Raw genomic sequence first — 20,201 nt, forward strand, 5'->3', positions numbered from 1 at the left:
AACGGAAATTATTTTTGCATAGTTTTTTCTTTATTACTTTAAGTCTTTTCTCCCCCATCTCCAGAGTGGTACTTCTGGGGGCAGACATTTCTCAACATTTGTGGGCTTCCCAGGTACAAATTAGCTATGTAACTAAATCACCTTCCAAAAAGTAATATTGGAAATTAAAGTAGCAGTGACAAATAGCAGGTGTTCTTCTCTGAAGCTTGATACAGTCTCAAAATAAAAAAAAAACATAATCGTATTCTTTCAATGCATGAGATTAACTGAGCAAAAACATTCCCCGTTCATCAACAGCCTTTATTTCCACGTTGTTTCTTCACCGGGCCTCAGCTCTCTGCGTGGAAAGATAAAAAAAAAAGGGGCTAAAATTAACAGAAATGTTGTGCAATAATTAACATATTTAAAATTATTCTAGAATAGTTTGATTTGCAAAGTTATCCTAACCTTCTTTTTTGCAATCCTTGTCAGTTTAAAACCTTTTTACACTGGTAAGCTTTTTCTTTTCAACCCAAAGCTTCAATGGATTGAGTCCTTAACTACCATTAATTTTAAATAAACCCCTAGTGAGTTAATGGATTTTTTTTTACACCATAGGACTCTAAGGGGAAAAATCTAACTCCTTCCAATACAAAAATCCATCGCTTTAGTGGAAAGGCAAACAGAGGTGAAAGCGGAAAAGGTTTTTGCAGTGATGCTGAAATAGCCTAAAGTCACCAGCAACTGCAGTAAGATAAGTGCTCACGTAACAGCAGCATGAATTTTGTCATAAGCTTACTTTCTTACCAAGAACTAATCTAGGCAACTGCAGCTCCCAACGTGAACATTTAAAGATGCTGTATTAATTTAAAAAACTTCATAGTTTTTAATGACAAATTTATACAAGTATTTACTAAGTGCTATGATAATTTTAAAGAAGCTTACTATCATCTAAAAGCTAAAAATGAAAATTCAACACTGTTTCTCACCAAAGTTTCAAAGACAAAATAATGGTTTCCACATTTCATGACTTAAGAACTTGACAGCAAATTATTAAGTTTTATTTAAGATGACTTTTTTCTAGCAACACGCTTTCTTATTCACCTGCACATTAATGTGTTTTCTTTATATTTTCATTTCAGGTAGAGCATCCTTTTATTCAATTTATTTAGATACAAATAAGCCTTCACATTACTAAAGTCTGCATTTATGCATCTTCCACAGATTTCTTAAAATAAATATTTCTGATTCACTAGTATGATTAATCATTTCAAACCAATTATTTTGGCTAAAAGAACAAACACAGAGAACTACACATACTTTCTTTCATGGCTAAGAGCACAAGGATGGGTTCTAAATCCCAGATATTCAGAGGGCGTCAGGGACCTTAAATCCTTCACAAATACTTGCTGAAATTTTGGTCATTTTTTCCCTTTAATATTTTGATAGGATTCTTTTTCATACGTATGATTATAACAACAAACAGAGAAGCACTTTTTAAAATCTATTTGGGAAAATAACATATATATATTTAAAAGGCACGACAAAGCAGACCTCTTGTACAATAAGCTCTTGTTTCGGAAGGCTGACAACTTCTCATCATTCCATCTGTCCAGATAGCATCCAACCACAAATCCCAAGGGAACAAGGATGTGAATCCAGTGGTCACGCACAGCTTGGGCAAAATTCACCATGGCTGCTAGAAAGAAAAAGTATAACAGTAAGAGTTGGTAATGAATCTGTACGTGGAAGCTGGTGCATGCCTGGAACATTTAATCACACTCACTAGAACCCTACCCCGGGATAATACATATGCAGGCCATTAAACACTTCCAACTAGGCACAGATTTCATAGAATCATGAAGGCTGGAAGAGACCACGAGAGATCATCTACTCCGACCGCCCTGCAAAAGTAGGTTCCCTACGGTAGGTTGCGCAGGAAAGTCTTCAGATGGGTTCTGAGTATCTCCAGAGAAGGAGACTCCACAACCTCTCAGGGCAGCCTGTTCCAGTGCTCTGTCACCCTCACAATAATGAAGTTGTTTTGCATATTTCTAGGGATCTTCCTGTGTTCCAGTTAGTGCCCATTGCCCTCTGTGTCCTATTGCTGAGCACCACTGAAAAGTGCCTGGTCCCATCCATTTGACTCCCATACTTCAGACATTTATAAACATTGACAGAACCCTCTCTCAGTCTTCTCCTCTGCAGGCTGAGCAGAACCAACTCTCTCAGCCTGTTCTCAAACACATATACAAGTTTCTCAGAAAGAGCCCTAAACAACTCTCATGCCCTAGAAACGGGATTTTATCCTAAAATGGGAGAGGAACATATCTTTTAAGGCATTAGTGGTGAAATTTACATTTAAAGCAATCCAGATCGATGTACTCATTAAAATAACTCTAATTACACAAAAGCTTGCTGCTCTACAAAACATGAGAAATACGTTCATAACACACAACCTTACAGATGTAGGTGTTATTATCACAGATTAGACATAAGCTGAAGTCGGCTGGGATCTGACAGACAAGGAGGAAAGGCGCTTATAAAACCCACCCAGCCTTCCCCAGCCCCCGAGCAAAGCCCCAGAGCGGTGTCCTGCAGGAAGGTCTGGCAGACACCGTCGAGCGGCTGTGAGCTCGGATGGCAGAGAACAGACACAAGCCGCGTTCCTTCCCCTTCCTTCCCCCTGCCCCGCCCAAGCCGAGTTCCCAGGGCGCCCTCTGGGCCTACACTCACTGTACCGACCCTAGCAAAAGGCGGCTGCCAGCGGACCGGGCACAGGAAACACGGCCCGGGGACCTACCGGGACACACAACCGCTCCTCGGCGCACCAGGCCCCGCACAGCGGCCAGCCCAAGGGCAACGGGCGGCGCGAGCGGCTCGGGAGAGCCCACCGGGCGCGGGGGAGCGGGGGGAGCCGCCTTCCCCCCCGGGAATGGTGCCGCCCGTTCGCCTCTCACCTTCCTCCTCCTTCTCCCTGCCCTGCGCAAGATGGCGGCGAGCGGCGCCAGGGGAGGCGGCGGTTGGCGCGCGCCGCGGTGCGCGTTGTGAGGCCGTGCGGGCGGCCCGAGGCAGGTAGCGGCGGGGAGGGAGCACCGCTGTGGAGCGGCCCCTCCGCGGGAGCCGAGGAATGAAGGGCTCGAGCGGTGCTCGCTGCGTTCATCCTTCTCTTCCTGCTCTTGGTGCTGCCGGCGGCGCGGCTCGTTCTCTCAGGGCCGGGGCCGAGCGGCGGGCCCTGTCCGGGCGCTGGAGCCGCCATGCGGGGCCGGGCTGTCCCTCGGACGGCCGCAGGGCCTGGAGGGCCGCAGCTGTCGCAGGGCCGCAGCTATCGCGGCGCGGTGCCCGTCGGGCGAGAGCTGCGCGTGCTGCACCGCCGCCAGTGTCTTGTTAACGTCCATGTCTAATTGTAATAAATTCCGCATCCCTTTCTAATAACGAAAGGCCCCCAAGGATCGAGTGTAACTGTCTGAAATTTATCGATAGGTATCCAGCTGCTGTATTCAACAGTACTTACCGCTGTTGTCACGTGTGTCCTCAAAAATGCTAGCGAAGATAGCTTTATCTCTAATTGCTTGCTTTTCTAAATAAATAGGCTTTCGCTTTGGATTACTCAGTGACACATTGTCTTCCCCCGCTCAGATTATTTCTTTAGGAAATCAAACGTTTGGGCCGAAGGATGACGTCCATTATCAAGCTGACCACACTCTCAGGAGTGCAGGAGGAGTCTGCCCTGTGCTACCTATTGCAAGTGGATGAGTTTCGGTTTCTGTTGGACTGTGGCTGGGATGAGAACTTTTCTATGGATATTATTGATTCCCTAAAGAAGTAAGTACTTTGTGGACTTTAAATAAGCCTTGCGTTTCCTGAAAGCTTTCAAAATAACTTTCAGATGTATGTATATATGTTGATGTTACACCCAAAGTTGATCTCGGTTTGAAAAATATTTTATGTGAAGGGGATTATACTGCTCAAATATTTTCAATGTTTATTATTATGTTTTTACATTTTATGTGTTGCATCTATTAACTACTTCTCAAGCTATTTTGAGCTTTGGTTGATTGGTTTGTGTTGGTTGGTTGGTTTGCTTGTTTTGTTTTTAAATAAATTTGATGCAGGGCAGTGTGTGGGAGGCTGACCTTGGCTCTAAAATAATTTAGCAAGTTTTAAATTAAGGAGGCTGTATTAAGTATGGACTGAATAAAGATAAAGTGGTTGAACTCTTGCCTTGTGTTTCAAGTTCAGTAGACTTGATTTGAAAAGAGGCTTCTGCCAGTATCCCAGCCCTGTCAAGAAATAAACTTTTCTAGAGCTTAGTACTTAGCTTTCATGTTTACATTTATGAGCTTTCCTGGCACAGTGGTTTTTTACAGGTAAATGACTGAAACATACAAGTTCTGGAAAGACACTAAGCTTTATGATACTGTTTTTGTACTTTCACTTTTTGTAGCATTAATGCTCTTGTAGCATTTGAAGTTGTTTAACTGAGGATTATTGTGTACTAGCTTCTAAGATGTTTCAGTTGACTTACCTGAGAAGCAGTTAAGTACAATCTGCTTTTTAATAAGAGCAATCAAGAAGAGTATGTGTGCTCCAGTTACTATGTAAGGGACCAAAAAGCTTTGAGTCCTTCAGCCCAACTTGTATTTTCACTTGTTGCATTTGTTTTAGGCTCTGAAGTTTTTCAGTTATGATAGCTAGTCTTTGGCCTGAGTTCTTATATTTGTACCACAGTTTTCAAGAAAAGACAAGTTGTGTTTTTATCTGTATAAATTAATTTTAAAAATGAAGCCAAAATTCACATTTCTCTTTAACTCAAACGTATTTTGATTTGATTGGCTTTTGAATCCTATTACTTGGACTTTCTCATGTGAAGAAAAGTTGTGATATGTTTTAGGTTTTTAGATACATAAGCAGTAACGTGTCTGCACTGAAGATACCTTTGGTTCTAAAGTTAATGAACTTTCTGGTATCCAAATATATGCTGATGCCTTTCTAACCAAGAACATAGTGCTGAACTTTTGGCAGTTCTGGCAGTCACCCAGTCCTTGAACTTATGTTCTCAGATCTCAGATATTTAAGTTTTTATTTTACTTGAGATTGTTTGAAAATAACCATAACTTTTAACTATGTTTTTAAAAACTTTGTTCTAAACCTGGAAGGACTTGAGTTCTCTTGTTTGGTGTTCATTTTGTGCAGCTGATCTCAAAACAGTCATGGTAGGAAGTGTGTCATACCATATAGAACTCTTCACCATCTTCTGCTGTCCTTCTTTTGTAGACATGTACACCAAGTTGATGCTGTTCTCCTTTCTCATCCTGACCCTCTACACCTTGGTGCTCTTCCATATGCAGTTGGAAAAATGGGATTGAATTGTGCCATTTATGCAACTATTCCTGTGTATAAAATGGGACAGATGTTTATGTATGATCTCTATCAGGTATCTTTAGGTTCACAACTTAATACTCAACCTCTTTGACAAGGTAGAAGGCTCAAGTTTTTGAACGTTCTCTGCTTCTTATTTGTTTTAGTCCCGCCATAATACTGAAGATTTCACACTCTTTACATTGGATGATGTGGATGCAGCATTTGATAAGATACAACAGCTGAAGTTTTCTCAGATTGTCAATTTGAAAGGTAAAGTTCTGATCTCTAGAAGGCATTTATTTGTACTTCAGAACTACTAACGCAAAGGAAGATGCACAGATATTAAGTTTTAACATGTGGATGATTTAATGAGGAATTTGCTGACTCTGGATGGTATTTAACATACCTTATTGCTTGGAACATTGAGATACAGAGAATCTGCATCTTTACACTCTTGCTGAGTTCACAGATCAGAGTGAAATGGAAGCCTGTTCTTGCACAGATACACACGTGAGCTGATCACCATCAGTTTGTCTCAGAGATGTAGTATATCCAAGTTCCTGAATGCTGCTTGCTGAAATTCTTGCCCTGTAATTTGGAAAAGAAAAATAGAGATGGGATGCCATTCTTGAAAGGCTACTGACCCTTTTCCCAAGTATTTGTAGCAAGGCTATGTCTGTGCTGCCAACTTTTGTCTGATAAGCAATTTAGGGAACAACTGTTTTAAAACACTTTTTCGTGTTTAGTAGAAGTGGCTTAGCTTTGTTTGATTCATCTAGGATGGTATTTTATGTTCTAATCATTATTAAAACTGTGTAGTTCTGTTCAGGCTGGTGCAATGCAGCAGAAACAGTGAATAATGGTTTTGGGTGCTAGATCTAGGCTAACACTGATGAGCAGTGGTACATTTAAAAGTCGTAAGGGAAACAGCATCAAGTGCTGAAAATCAGTCACCTTGACTGTAGCGCATAGGCACCTTTCTTTCAATTTCTCTGACTTACATATTTGTTATTCTGGCAAAATTCAGGTTTGTGTAATTTGCGTGTTTTTGTAAGTACCCAGACAGTGAATGACACTGAAAACGTTTTGTGTTGCACCAGGAAGGAGTTTGCTTTTCACCAGCATACTTGCCTTTATGTGATGTATTTGTTTTGTTACGTAACTTGCTGCTGTTTAGATATGTAGCTACAGCAGCTTGGCAGTGCCTCTGAGTACTGGTGGGAGGTGACGTTCACTTGGCTTTCTTTTTCTGGAAGCAGAGTGGAAATGAATTGGAAAAAAAAAAGTGGTGTAACATTATGAAGTTACTGGTTAGATAGGAAGGAGAGAGGTGTTACTGATTTTCATACCTTATTTGACTTTTTTCCAAGTAATAGCTTTGGAGTTTAGCTACTTAGTTACCTATTGTATCAGTGTAATAGATTTTCATATATGTGATCTACCTAAAATATTGAGAGATTTTTAGGAGGCCGTTCTTTTTTGTAGGCAAAGGACACGGTCTGTCAATCACGCCATTGCCGGCAGGTCACATGATAGGAGGCACAATTTGGAAGATTGTCAAAGATGGAGAGGAAGAAATTGTTTATGCAGTTGATTTCAACCACAAGAGGGAGATGTAAGTTCAGTGTAACTATATTTCTCTGGTGTGTTAGGTGTGCATAATTGATGTGATAAATAAGTATGAAAGTAGCAGTGCCTTTCCAGATATAAGAAGACCACTAATCTTACTTGCATTTTTATCAATGAACTTGAAATGAGCATTAGCCCTGGGTTTCTTCATTCTGTTCAGGTTTATTTTAGTGTGAAGTGGGAAACATTCAGAAAGCATTTGTATCATGCAATTTCAAAAAGCTTTTCTTGTAATTTTAAGAAGGAAAATAACACCCAGCTTCTCTTTGTCATGTAGAAGACAGTTATTACAAACTCTGTTTTCTGTTTGTCAGGGTCTTACTTCTCTTAGAAGGAAGAGGAACTCTTAAAACAATGTGCTCAAATTCAACCTATCAAGATGGAATTTGCAGTGTAACCATACAGTGTAATTGTTTTTAGGGTTGGGATGCACTGTTTACTTTCTGAAAAAAGTCCTGGGAGCTATAGAGCAAGTAGATGAGTGTTGACTCTTAAAATTACTGCATGACTACTGGATAGTTAAGATTTAAGAAAGTATGGTTTTGAAATTCCTGGAAAACACTGAAGAAAAATGTGTGTTTTCTTCTACCTTAAATAGAAAGCTGAGAGGATATTTCTCATGTCCCATCTTCTTCCCTTAAAATGCTTATTTAGGAGAGAAAAAAAGGCAAGAAAATAAATATTGAAATAAGTTTTACGCGTTAGTGTTTGTTACTATGGTTTGTAACATGCATCTTATCAATTTCTGCATAGAAGCAGAATCATAGAATATCCAGAGTTGAAAGGGATCCACAGGGATCGTTAAATCCAACCGCTGGCTCCACACTGGACCACCCAGCATTCAAGCCCTGTGTCTGAGAGCGTTGTCCAAACGCTCCTTGAACCCTGGCAGGCCTGGTGCTGTAACCACGGCCTTGGGGAGCCTGTTCCTGGCTTAACTGAAGTTACACTAAAGAGACTTTCAGGGAGTGAGAAAAGAGGAAGGGAGAAAAACTCAATTGAAACGGTTTTTGCTAGTAATTGTAAATATTTATTATCAGTTGTAAGTATTTATACTATGTTAACCTGCTCGGAATTACTTATTTAATCAGATTTTGACTCTTGGACATCTTATTCTTGGCCTGAAGTAATTTCTTTAAGCTGCTCTTTGATTTGCTTATATGCGATATCCCGTTTTTCCACTATTGAGATGTACATGCAAAACTGTGGATGCTCATTGTCTTATTTTTTTCTTTTAAAATAAAAATGCAGACAGTGAGTTCTGGCCTTTTTTCCACAGCCATCTGAACGGATGTTCATTGGAAATGTTGAGCAGGCCTTCATTGCTTATTACAGATTCGTTTAATGCTACTTATGTACAACCCAGGAGGAAGCAAAGGGACGAACAGCTCCTGAGTACGTATTCTGTTTGGGGCTCAAGATAGCAATAATGTGACTTATTAGCCACTGTACATTGTTCTTTTGTAAGAAGCTTACTAACATCTAAATGAAGAATCTTTATTCAAATTTAACAAATGTTGAATTGCTTTTTCCTGATGGTACTAACCCTGTGGGGAAAATGCTTTCATAAAAACAATGAATTGCACTCTGTATAAAAGCGTATGTAAAAATGGTGTATTTTACCCAGTAATTTTGACTTAAGGGATTTTTAAATGACGTCCCTTAGCACATTCTTCTGTTAATCTTCATTTTACTGATTTATTTTTTTTAATTTTATTTATTTTAAAAATTAGTAGTCAAGGTGGTGGGATCTTCAGAGCTCTAGTTGTGGTTCAAAGTGTAAGTAGTTCTTTTTGTTTTAACTCTTCATAGCTAATGTTTTGGAGACATTACGAGGTGATGGAAATGTGTTGATAGCTGTGGATACAGCTGGCAGAGTTCTGGAACTTGCTCAACTTCTTGATCAGATCTGGAGAACAAAAGATGCGGGATTAGGAGTCTACTCTCTAGCACTTTTGAATAACGTCAGCTACAATGTGGTGGAGTTCTCTAAATCACAGGTTTGTTTTCATTTTGAAATGCGGTTGTGAGGGGGTAACAGGATATGTATTCAAGAGCTCTTTTTTTTTTTCTTTTTTAACAGTAAGAAATGGCTGAAAACTGGGTGTTGTCCTTATTCTAGAGTGGGTGTTTTCCTCAAGCGATATTTTTTTCAGTCAAGTCACACAGAGTCCAGTCATGGCTACTGCTATGCTTCTTGATACTCATTTCTATTTTCTTTTTTGTCACAAAACTTGTTAAAATAGTTTATAGCTATTAAAAAGGTGGATTTCAGTTTCTCATTTCTGTGTTGTTTACACTCTGCATTATTTCTACATGTACTGAGAAACTTTGTAAATATGCATATTTCATTCCTCTGCTTAATGTCAGGTCATACATTTTTATATTGTTTGTATTCCTATAGATAACTTTGTTTTAATATTATATTTTAGGTGGAATGGATGAGTGATAAATTGATGAGGTGCTTTGAAGACAAAAGAAACAATCCTTTCCAGTTCCGCCATCTCTCCTTATGTCATAGTCTGTCTGATTTGGCTCGAGTGCCTAGTCCAAAAGTTGTCCTTGCCAGCCAACCTGATCTAGAATGTGGGTTTTCAAGAGATCTTTTCATTCAGTGGTGCCAGGATTCCAAGAACTCTATAATTTTAACTTACCGTACCACACCTGGAACATTAGCACGATTCCTGATTGATAATCCTTCTGAGAAAGTTATAGATATTGAGGTAAAAATTGATTGTGTATCTTAAAGTTTTTGTGGTGGGCTATATGGGGAAATATAAGTAAAATTGAATTTAGTTCTCTTTTTTACCTGCTGAAAATGCTTCTAGTGGCAGAAGGAGATCTGAAATGAGTATATTGCACATATAAAGTGTTAGGGATAAATTTATATAAAACAGGCCTTAGTTGGCAGTACAAAATATTTTTTATTGCTGTGGTTGAATTAGTATCTAATGAAGTGAGCGTGAAGTTGCTTTTAAATATTTATCTTTAGACAATGCTTTTTATGTTGTATTGTTATGTTAGAAAAATTGGGTGGATTATTCTTCCAGGAAACTACTTTGGTTTTGGATTAGGGGAGAATCAAGTCAAATAAGTGTAGTGTATCCTACCAGAGTTAGATAAGTGAATTTTATCAATTAAAAGAACACAATTAGTTGTTAGTTATGCTATCAAATTATATTCAAATAGTATACCTGTGCCTACTTCACTCTGGTAAATGCTGGTAATATCTGGGAGTCCTTTGTGATCCCAGTAATCATTTCAGTCCTGATGATGCAACGTGCTTTCAGTTTTAGGTTGGATCGGTTTACTATTACTGGACTTGAACATTATGCACTGTGACTGACCTATAGTCTAATTTGTTCTGCAAAAAAAAACCAAGAAGCAAGGCCTGACATTGCTTTGCCTGCTAATGTGTGATTTTGTCAGGTTTTTCTTTTCGCATTAGTGACACAAAGGTCAAAAAATAACTGCTTACCTTAGACTATTTGGATTTATTTATTGAAGGGAGATGTTTTCACAAGATATTTTAAGGAGCTGTTGTAAAATGAATTTGTTTTAATAGTTTTGAAGTAATTTTATGTTCTCATGTGGTCTGTACTAATTGATAACATCACGATGTTGGCATGCTAAGGTGCCACATGTTTACGTAACTTGTTACATAAATGACAATATTGTATTTGTCCTTGGTACTTGAATATAAATATTATCTTACCAGCTGTGTGTAGGAGAAGTATTTAAAACAAGTCAGCTACTCATAGAAATTCTAATTTTTACTTTGTAAGTTGAGAAGACGTGTCAAGTTGGAAGGAAAAGAACTTGAAGAATACCTTGAAAAGGAGAAACTAAAGAAAGAAGCAGCTAAGAAGTTAGAGCAGTCTAAAGAGTAAGTATATTAGCTGTTGCATTCTGCTGTTGTCACAGTTGAGATGCGTGTCCAGCTTGATGTTTCAACCCTTTACAAGGATAAGTGAAAATCATAGTTTGGGTAGGTTTGTCTGAGCGCATCGAGGAGTCAGGAATGGTTGTCTTCAATCTGTTGTTAGCGTAGACCTGTTTCATCGGAACTTTGTGAGCAATTTCTCAGATACATCAACTGTCCTTGTCCTTAGTCTTAACTGTTACTGTCCAGACAGTGTGTTTTTTGTAATACTAAACCTGAATAATAGCCTTTTCTTTTTTCTTCTCGGAATACCATTTCAGGGCAGATATTGATTCCAGCGATGAGAGTGATGCTGAAGAAGATATAGATCAGCCAACTGTGCATAAGACCAAACATGATTTGATGATGAAAGGTGAAGGTAGCCGGAAAGGAAGCTTCTTCAAACAGGCGAAGAAATCTTACCCAATGTTTCCAGCCCCTGAAGAAAGAATTAAATGGGATGAATATGGCGAGATTATCAAGTATGTGGGGAGAGCAGTGGTAATGCTTAGTAACATGTAAAAGCCATGAAATAGTTCAAAAATAGAAGTAATAAAAATAAAAATCAGTATTGTCTCTCTTTTGCTATGCTGTTGAATGCTCTTCCAAACACATTAAGTTTTAAGTGGCTTCTGAAAGATGATTCCAGCTAAGTTTCACAGGAAGCTTGTGGTGGGATTGAAACTGCAAGGGACTGATCTTGGGCCTGAATTCACATTTCTTAGGAAGCATTTCCAGTCCAGGTTTTTGTTTTGATTTTTGTTGTTAGTATTTAGTATTGTTAATACTAAAAATTATAAAATAACTCAGTAACTATGTCAGCACTGCTTGTTTCTATACGATGCAGTGCTTTGGATTTACTGTAACACTTTTAAAAGCAAAGTGCCTTTCCCCCTTTAGACCTGAAGACTTTCTAGTTCCAGAACTTCAGGCAACAGAAGAAGAAAAAAGCAAATTAGAATCTGGTTTGACCAATGGAGAGGAGCCAATGGACCAGGATTTATCAGATGTTCCTACTAAATGTATTTCAGCAACAGAATCCATGGAAATTAAGTGAGTGGCTTTGTTCTTGTTTCTAGTATTTTCAGAGCCAAGAGAAGAAAAGAAGAAATAGATATTTTATTTTTTTAACATTGTGAGACTAGATAGTGGCTTCCTATATTTTTCATGCAACACAAGTGTCTTCTGCAGAAGGATTAATAAGAAATCTATGCCAGTGTAGTATCGGTCTATTAATAAGGCACATATTTCACATTCTGTTTTGCTCTTGTTCTGCTTGTTACCTGTGTGATATAAAAGGGGTTATGGGTGAATTCCAGTACTGCGCATCTCCTGAATCCTTCCTCCAAAGTCTCAGCTGTTAGAGGATGATTCGGAGCTACTTTGTATGTGCCGATACTGTTGCTTGTAGGGAAAGGCTGTATATTGTAGGGAGCTCTGCAAAATTCTTAGAGAAGTGTTGTGTACTGTTGTGAATTGCTTGCAGCTGTGCATGTACCCAGTGACTCCAGAGTTTTAGGAGCCTTTGTGCCTTCTGTTAGAATGGTGGCATGAGTACTGTGCAAACTGGGCAAAAGGCTAGCTTGGAGTTAAGAAAGTGGGAATGGTCCCACTCTTCTCTAGGTTAATAGCAATTGGTTTTTTACTAGTCTTTCTGGGAGTATGCTACAGAATCTTATGACACCTGCTCTTAAGAAAGCGGCAGATTGTTCCCTGTGTGAGGACAAGTGGGGAAGGGAAAAGTAAATGATGCAATAATACGGATACTCCAGTATGTTCTGTTTGAAAAGACTGTGCTTACTCAAATACTCTTAAGCATGTTTTGATAGCTATGTAAGTAAATTTGGGGAATTTACAGTGTGAAATGTGTGTACGTGCTGATATTTGACAAATCTGTATTTTACTAATCCATAATGTACCTTTTGCTGACAATTTATTTTGATGTAGAATAATTTTTGCAATGCTTTCCATTTTTAAATTAAATCTCAAAGATATTTTATCTTTAAAATAAGTGTTTTTGTTCTTTTGCATTTTTGTTTGCATTTTTTGTTCAAACTAGAGCCAGAGTTACATATATTGACTATGAAGGACGCTCAGATGGAGACTCAATTAAAAAAATCATTAACCAAATGAAACCAAGGCAACTAATCATTGTTCATGGACCACCTGAAGCCAGCCAGGACCTTGCAGAATGTTGCAGAGCTTTTGGTGGAAAAGATATCAAAGTTTACATGCCAAAACTACATGAAACTGTAGATGCAACCAGTGAGACTCATATTTACCAAGTAAGATGCTGGAATTTGTTACTTGTATATAAAAGTGCTGAGAACTGTAGTAGAGCTATACTAGCAGACTTTCTTATTTAGCCCTCAATTTTTGGTAGAGGAGAAGCAAAATTGTTCACGTGTGTACTTGGTTTTGACATTAAGAGCTTCTTTTTCCTTTTCTATTCATAAGCATTCTCCTATGCTCAGATGAGTATTTCTCATAAGAAGTGTTTAAAACAAAACTTGAATGTGAGGTCAGCGTTCTTTAACCTGTAGTGCAGAAGGCCATGTTTATGTCCGTGGGAGCATCAGTTTGCTCTACTCAGTCTTAATAGCTTTATTGTGTGTATATTTAAAGTACTGCTGCATGCGACTTGAAATATGAGATTCTTTTTGGAATTTCAAGGGGAGCCTTAGCAAAGAAAAAAAAAATCCATATACTGTACTCCTAGTACTCAGTTTAGAGGAAAGCATTTTGCATGTAGTTTAGGCATCAGTCCTTTATTCCTTGTATCCTTTTAAAATTAATCTAAAAGCATCATCAGAATTGTTGAAAGAGGTATTTTTGGTGCTTTCCAGAGAAAAATCTGTTAGCCTTGGAAGTAGAAAGTTCCAGTTATCAAAATTACCTTGTTCCGACGTTCTTAAGACAGCAGAATTTTGTGGGTTTTTTTTAGTTATGCTAGCATATAAGAAATGACAGATTTCCTATTTTTCACAAAGTATTTATCTGAATAAAACTGCAGTAGCTCTATATTTCATTTCAATTGTTATTCATAAAGGAGAAATTCAATCTTCATAGATCGAGAGATTTTTAATATATTTTTTTCTTTCTTGTTGGAAGCTGTCTGAACAGATGGAGTGCACTGGAGACATTGAATTAGAAGATAATAGATGAGAGCTGGATATCAGAATCCTGATGTCTTTTGGTTGGATTGTGCTGCAGATAGTTAATTGCAATTTCATTTGTACACTTGCAGCCTTGATTCCTCTATTGCGATAGTGCAACATCTCATGTGGATAGCAGTCTTTCAGGGTAGGGCTTATTTAATTAGTTCATGTCTTGGAATGTGCCAGAGGAATCAAAGTGAAGTAATATTTTGATGACTTAAAGCCTGATATTGACAACACCCCTTTTTGCAATAAAATGTTATATATTTTTAAGAAGGTTGAAATTTGAAGCAGCTGTTTGGTAACCTGAATGTAAATTTACACAGGCCAACTGAGGAACCCCTTGGCCACAAAAAAAAGTTGTTTTAAAAGGCAATTATTGTTCCTCCTGTGAGTTTGCCTTGTTTTGCACGTATCGTTCTCTTCTACTGTTTAAGTTAACGACTAATATGAGAATATACAAATTATATTTCCTAAGTGTAGGGTGTCTTGCCTCAGAGATTTCTTTCTTTCCTTCCACAAAAGACTACGAACTAAACCTGTGCAGAGAGTGAGAGAAAAACTGCTAATTTTGAAAGCATGAAGTAAGAATCTGTGTTTTTCCATCAAACCAATACTATTTTTATTTTTGTGCAATGTAGGTCAGATTAAAAGACTCTCTTGTCAGCTCACTTCAGTTCTGTAAAGCCAAGGATGCTGAGTTGGCCTGGATAGATGGTGTCCTGGACATGAGGGTTTCAAAAGTGGATACTGGAGTTATTTTGGAAGAGGGAGAGCTGAGGGAAGATGAAGACTTAGAGATGCAAGTGGATATGCCTTCTTCAGACTCCAGTGTCATTGCACAACAGAAGGCCATGAAAAGTCTCTTTGGTGACGACGATAAGGAGATGTGTGAGGAGAGTGAAATCATTCCTACTTTGGAACCTCTGCCACCTCATGAGGTACAGAAACTTTCCTGGTTTAGGCATTTCTGGAGGGATTCTGTATTCTAGTACTGCTATTATTGTTTCAGATTTTAAGCTTTTCAGTAAGCACTATCTATTGCATCCAGTAATGGTGCCTAGCATACAGTTACCATCTATTTGTGAATATAAAGTCTTAATGTTCCATATTTGTAGTTAATACTTGCGGATTTTTAAATCAGTTGATATTTAGTCCGTTTTGGGTTCTGCTATGTTTTACTAATGCTATGGGAAATACACCGTGTACTTAAGTAGACATACATGTCTTTGAAATTCATACATCTCTGCTTCTATGAGTGATCCGAGAGCTTGTTAATTTTTTCATGATATTACTCTTAAATGAAAATACTTGCATGTGTGAATAGAGAATTTCATTTATTCAGTTAATGAATGAAGTACTTCCTAATCCTAGAATTACTTAAGATACTGTTGCAGGGTCTTGAATGTAGTCTATTCTAGGAGCTAGATAAATGTGAGACAACTCTGAAGTCTCTTCAGGTTCATGACAACCATCACAGAAGTACGTACTGGTCAGTAGCATAGCTTACTATAGCTCTGTCCCTGACATAACTTGGCTCGAAAGAGTCTTCAGTATGTGAGTGCAGAAAGAAGTCTTTTGCTTGACAGAACTTCTAAGGCTTCCCATCCTGGAATTGTCTTGCTGCGAGTGGACAGAAATAGAACCAGTTTTCTCCTTTGTAGTCCTGTAGCCTATCCATAGGCCATGCTGTTGCCAGCACAACGAAGAGAAGATCTTTGGAAAAATGAAAGGCAATAGGTAGCAGAAGTTTTGAAACTGTGTATGTTGTTTAAAGGTTCCTGGACATCAGTCTGTGTTTATGAATGAGCCAAGACTATCTGACTTCAAGCAAGTTCTCTTGCGAGAAGGAATTCAAGCTGAGTTTGTAGGAGGAGTGCTTGTGTGCAACAACATGGTGGCCGTTCGCAGGGTAGGTGATCTGTGTCTTAAAATTCTTTGCTAAATAATATTCTAAATGAAATTTAATCTTCTTGTTAGTGTAAAGATATTAAATTGAAACTTGTCTTTTTGTTTCAGACGGAAACAGGGCGCATTGGATTGGAAGGCTGCCTGTGTCAGGACTTCTATAGGATAAGAGAACTTTTATATAAGCAATATGCTATTGTCTGAAGGAAGCACTACAAAGGTGTTTTCGCTTGAACTTCTGAATACGCGGAGGATTTCTCTCTGGACTTTTTGTAATTTTCTAATTTATACAGGGGAAAAGTAATTCATAAAGAGCAGTTAATTATCCTGAACGTGTAAATAACGGCCATTGTTGCTCTGTATAGATCTGTTGGTACGTTCCATGTTCTTGACTTTCACACCATTATGACTAGTCTCCCATGTAACGTGTTACAAATGAGTTTATGACCACGAACTGTTTCTCAGGAAGGGTTCACCTTGATGGAGCATGTTTTGATTTGTTAGATTCCCTGCCAAAGACTACAAAATAGATAAAAGTCATTCTTCTGTTCTCAAATAAGATTACTTAGGGAATTGTGGTTTCTTTGTTTCCTCTTTTTTTGTTCATTTTTTGTTGTTTCAACAAGTTTGATTTATAGAAGAGTCTTTGAGTTGTCTGTGGGTTTTTTTTGCTGTTTCTTTTTTTTCTTTTTTTAAATGGGGTTTAGTTAAAATATTCTTTTAGCAGCCCACTTAAAGTTGTCTGCCTGTATGTTCCCCCAGCGTTAATCTGGCTGCATCTTAATGTTGTTGCTTGTCTCCTCTTACTGACTTGTTCCAGTACAGCATTTCATATTCTATATGAAGTATTAACCTGCAGGATCAAAAAATTACTTTGAAAAGGTAAGTTAAAAAGACGGGGGAAGATAGGCAGCTTAAATTCTAGCAATTATGTGCTTCAGGGTAACTTCTGTACAAACTTATTTAATTTGTACCTTCTAGCTTTTGCGGAGCTGTGCCAACTATAAAATATCTCAAGTTCTGATTTTTAATACCTTTGAAGACTAAAGCCTTTATGGACACACTGCTGTTTGTTCTGAGTGCCATGAATCAAGTTCAGGACCCTTTATCTTGAAATCTGAGTTCATGTGATACATCTCATGCTTTTGTGCCGTATTTCATACTAGTTGCATGTTTTGACAGTGGTATTTATTCTAGCTAATGATGCTAGAAATTGAACTTATTTTTAGGTGAAGATGAGCAGTTTTGTCTGATCTAGTTTCTCAGAAATTAATTTATGCATACAAATAGCCTCTTGAGAGTTTATTTAATCCTATTTTCCCCATCCACATATGAACCACTAGTTTTGGTAGTGGAAGGTTGCCTGCTTGTTTTTACATACAATGGCAATGTAATATGTGCTCTCTGTCTAATGTTTAAATAAAATATTACGGCAAAGTGGCAGAAACAAACAAACAAAAAAACCCACCAGCCCTGTGGGCTATCAGCGAAAAGATAATTTTCCTTGTAATTCATTATTTGGCTAATAGTTGTTTTTTTTTATCTGATCTACAGAATATTTATTCTGTTTAAAATAGTAACTTGAAATTAAAGTCTGCATTTCAAAAAGAAAAAAAGGAAACTACAGAATACCCAAGCTGCTAGAACTAGATACTAAAACTAAAAATGTAAAACACTTGAAAATGTTAAGTGAGAATGTATTTTGTTACACAAAACTTCTTGTCTGGAGTTGACTGTAAGCTCAATGCTTCTTTGGCAACTATAGAAAAATATTTTCAATTATATTGACAGCCAGAACTACTTAGAAATGCTTTGGGTTTTTTTTAGCTGTTTTGTAGCAATGCTATGTAAATCTACATGATTTGGGATGCTTACTGGTTAATACTGTTGTATTACTATTGTTGATACTAACGAACTTTTATAAAGTGCATTACTTTGTACATAATCATACTGGCCTTAGAACTTTTAACCTGGGGTCTTGGGGTGGGCAGAGGTCACATAAGACTGAAGGAAATACCAAAATAAATAATATAAAAAATCAAACTTAAGAAATGGAAATCAAACTAAGAATAGTGCTGTTCTTAAGAAAGAAAAGGCAGCATGATCATAAATCTACTGGTTCTAGTTCAACTAAGTTTAACAGAAGCTTAGTGTGCTCTGTTACTGAGCCTCCTGCTAAAGAAGAGAACCCCAAGTTAGTGTCATCACTAAGAAAAAGGCTCAAGTATGAGCAAAACGGTTAAGAGTCTATTCAGCACAAGTGTGCTGAAATGAGACTGTGGAAGCTGATATGTAGGGCGATAGTCATCTGAGATCTGGGATGAGGGGACTCTGGATTTGTGAGCAGTTCTGATGGGAGGGAGGAAGATGAGGATGGAACATCTGCGGTCACTTCACAGGCTACAGCTGCACTCTTGAACAGATGTGTGCTCCTTGGCTATGCATTCATTATTTGTAAGCAGCATGAAACTGAAACAAATTCCTGTGAATGCTGTCTACTCTGCTATCCATTCTCTGATATATTATTAATTTATTATTTAAATTGTGTTTGTTTTAAACAAGAATTGGACTTCTCCGTCTAATTTTCAGAGTTTCGGTTGGAAGAGACCTTTGAGATCATCTAGTTCCAATCCCCCTGCTCCAGGCATTGACACCTCCCACTGGACCATGTCGCTCAAAGTCCCATCCAGCCTGGCCTTGAATGCTTCTAGGGAGAGGGCATCCACAACCTCACTGGGCAACTTGTTTCAGTGTCTCACCACCCTCACAGTAAAGAATTTCTTCCTGGTATCTAGTCTAAATCTACCCTCTTCCAGTTTAAAGCCATTTCCCCTCGTCCTGTTGCTACATGTCCTTATTAAAAAGTCCCTTCCCAGCTTTCCTGTAGGTCCCCTTCAGGTACTGGAAGGCTGCTGTAAGGTCCCCCCCGGAGCCTTCTCTTCTCCAGGCTGAAGATCCACAGCTCTCTCAGCCTGTCCTTGTAGGGGAGGTGCTCCAATCCTCCCATCATCTTTCTGGCCCTCTTCTGGACTTGCTCCAACAGCTCCATGTCCTTGTGCTGGGGACCCTAGAATCGGATGCAGTACTCCAGGTGGGGGGGGGTCTCATGAGAGCAGAGTAGAGGGGCAGAATCACCTCCCTTGATCCGCTGGTCATGCTTCTCTTAATGCAGCCCAGGATACGATTGGCCTTCTGGGCTGCAGGTACACATTACCAGCTCATGTTGAGCCTTTCATCAACTGACACCTCCAATTCCTTCTCCTCAAGGCTTCTCTCAAGCCATTCTCTGCCCAACCTGTATTTGTGCTTGGGATTGTCCTGATCCAGGTGCAGGACCTTGCGCTTGGTGTTGTATGACTTCATGAGGTTGGCATGGGCCCGTCTCTCAAGCCTGTCCAGGTCCCTTAGGATAGCATCCCTTCCCTCTAGTGTGTCACCTGCCTGACACAGCTTGGTGTCATTTGCAAAATTGTTGAGTGTACACTCAATCCCACTGTCTGTGTTGCCTACAAAGATGTTAAATAACACTGGTCCCAGCACCGGTCCCTGAGGAAAGCTGCATTGAGCTGCTGACCACAACTCTGAGCATGACCATCTAGCCAATAGCCATCTAAAAGGTGGAGGGTTGGAAGATAATCACACAGTCAAATCTGATAAAGAAAGATACTCAGTAAATAGAATGTTAGGTCTTAGATATCTAGAAACTGTGTAAGAAACTGATGGTATTTAAAACTGGATTCATTTTGTAGATGTGACTCACTGTTGTGTATGCCTTGTTTCCTGTAAATACAGAAATACAGAACAGGAAAGTTAGTTATATCAATGTGAGCTGTATTAGTCTTCAAAAAAAAAAAAAATTCTCTCTATTACAATATGAGTTTACTTACAAAATCACCTTCCAAGAAGTTTGCTGGTAGGGTAGATTTCTTATTGAATGTTTTGTTTAGTCTAAAATTTCGCCCTCCCTGTGCTTTAAATAGCGTATGTTGTGAACTCTTGGTGTATGTCATGCTGCTTGACCAGTATTAACATAAGCACGAGAGAGTCTGTTGTTTTGGATCTATCTAAATTACCAAAAACATTTTACTGATTTAATTAATTCCTTGTCCTAAAGGACGTGCAGATGTGTTTCGGGCAGAGAAATTCTGCTGCGGAGTGGTTGCACTTCAGTGGTAGGTGAATCAGTATTTTCAGCTCTGTAATGCTCGCTGCGGAAGAGAAATTTAAAAGTAATATTTAAA

The 20,201-nt window shown here is 38.6% G+C and overlaps 2 protein-coding genes across 10 annotated transcripts; one reads left to right on the plus strand and one right to left on the minus strand.

Moving 5' to 3' along the window:
• On the minus strand, positions 9-3,018 carry NDUFB1 (NADH:ubiquinone oxidoreductase subunit B1). Of its 7 annotated transcripts, none has more exons than XM_021403736.1 (3): positions 2,940-3,018; positions 1,534-1,678; positions 9-337 (listed from the first exon to the last, which is right to left on the minus strand). In XM_021403736.1, exons 2-3 carry the CDS (start codon positions 1,671-1,673, stop codon positions 301-303), a joined length of 177 nt encoding a protein of 58 aa, XP_021259411.1. In that variant the 5' UTR covers positions 1,674-1,678; positions 2,940-3,018; the 3' UTR covers positions 9-300. The 7 variants fall into 7 exon arrangements, with proteins under 7 accessions (XP_021259411.1, XP_021259413.1, XP_021259407.1 ...); XM_021403738.1 differs by having other exon boundaries at positions 1,534-1,675; positions 2,940-3,016; XM_021403732.1 differs by lacking the exon at positions 2,940-3,018 and adding an exon at positions 2,783-2,920 and having other exon boundaries at positions 1,534-1,675.
• On the plus strand, positions 2,955-17,905 carry CPSF2 (cleavage and polyadenylation specific factor 2). 3 transcript variants are annotated; one of them, XM_021403726.1, is made up of 15 exons: positions 2,955-3,050; positions 3,619-3,804; positions 5,257-5,416; positions 5,508-5,613; positions 6,829-6,958; positions 8,252-8,367; positions 8,785-8,972; positions 9,405-9,695; positions 10,758-10,858; positions 11,176-11,376; positions 11,795-11,947; positions 12,954-13,179; positions 14,694-14,993; positions 15,830-15,964; positions 16,072-17,905. In XM_021403726.1, the coding sequence occupies exons 2-15, from the start codon at positions 3,656-3,658 to the stop codon at positions 16,162-16,164; spliced, it is 2,349 nt and encodes a 782-aa protein (XP_021259401.1). In that variant the 5' UTR covers positions 2,955-3,050; positions 3,619-3,655; the 3' UTR covers positions 16,165-17,905. The 3 variants fall into 3 exon arrangements, with proteins under 3 accessions (XP_021259401.1, XP_021259402.1, XP_021259403.1); XM_021403727.1 differs by having other exon boundaries at positions 2,963-3,054; XM_021403728.1 differs by lacking the exon at positions 2,955-3,050 and having other exon boundaries at positions 3,228-3,804.

Source organism: Numida meleagris, chromosome 6 (genome assembly GCF_002078875.1).
Source record: "Numida meleagris isolate 19003 breed g44 Domestic line chromosome 6, NumMel1.0, whole genome shotgun sequence".
Taxonomy (NCBI): domain Eukaryota; kingdom Metazoa; phylum Chordata; class Aves; order Galliformes; family Numididae; genus Numida; species Numida meleagris.

Coding starts and splice junctions, on each gene's coding strand:
- CPSF2 (XM_021403726.1), top strand. CDS start 3,656: ATGACGTCCATTATCAAGCTGACCACACTCTCAGGAGTGCAGGAGGAG. Junction 5,614..6,828: donor TCAGATTGTCAATTTGAAAG/GTAAAGTTCTGA, acceptor TCTTTTTTGTAG/GCAAAGGACACGGTCTGTCA. Junction 9,696..10,757: donor AGAAAGTTATAGATATTGAG/GTAAAAATTGAT, acceptor TTACTTTGTAAG/TTGAGAAGACGTGTCAAGTT.
- NDUFB1 (XM_021403736.1), bottom strand. CDS start 1,673: ATGGTGAATTTTGCCCAAGCTGTGCGTGACCACTGGATTCACATCCTT. Junction 338..1,533: donor AAGAGCTTATTGTACAAGAG/GTCTGCTTTGTC, acceptor CTTTCCACGCAG/AGAGCTGAGGCCCGGTGAAG.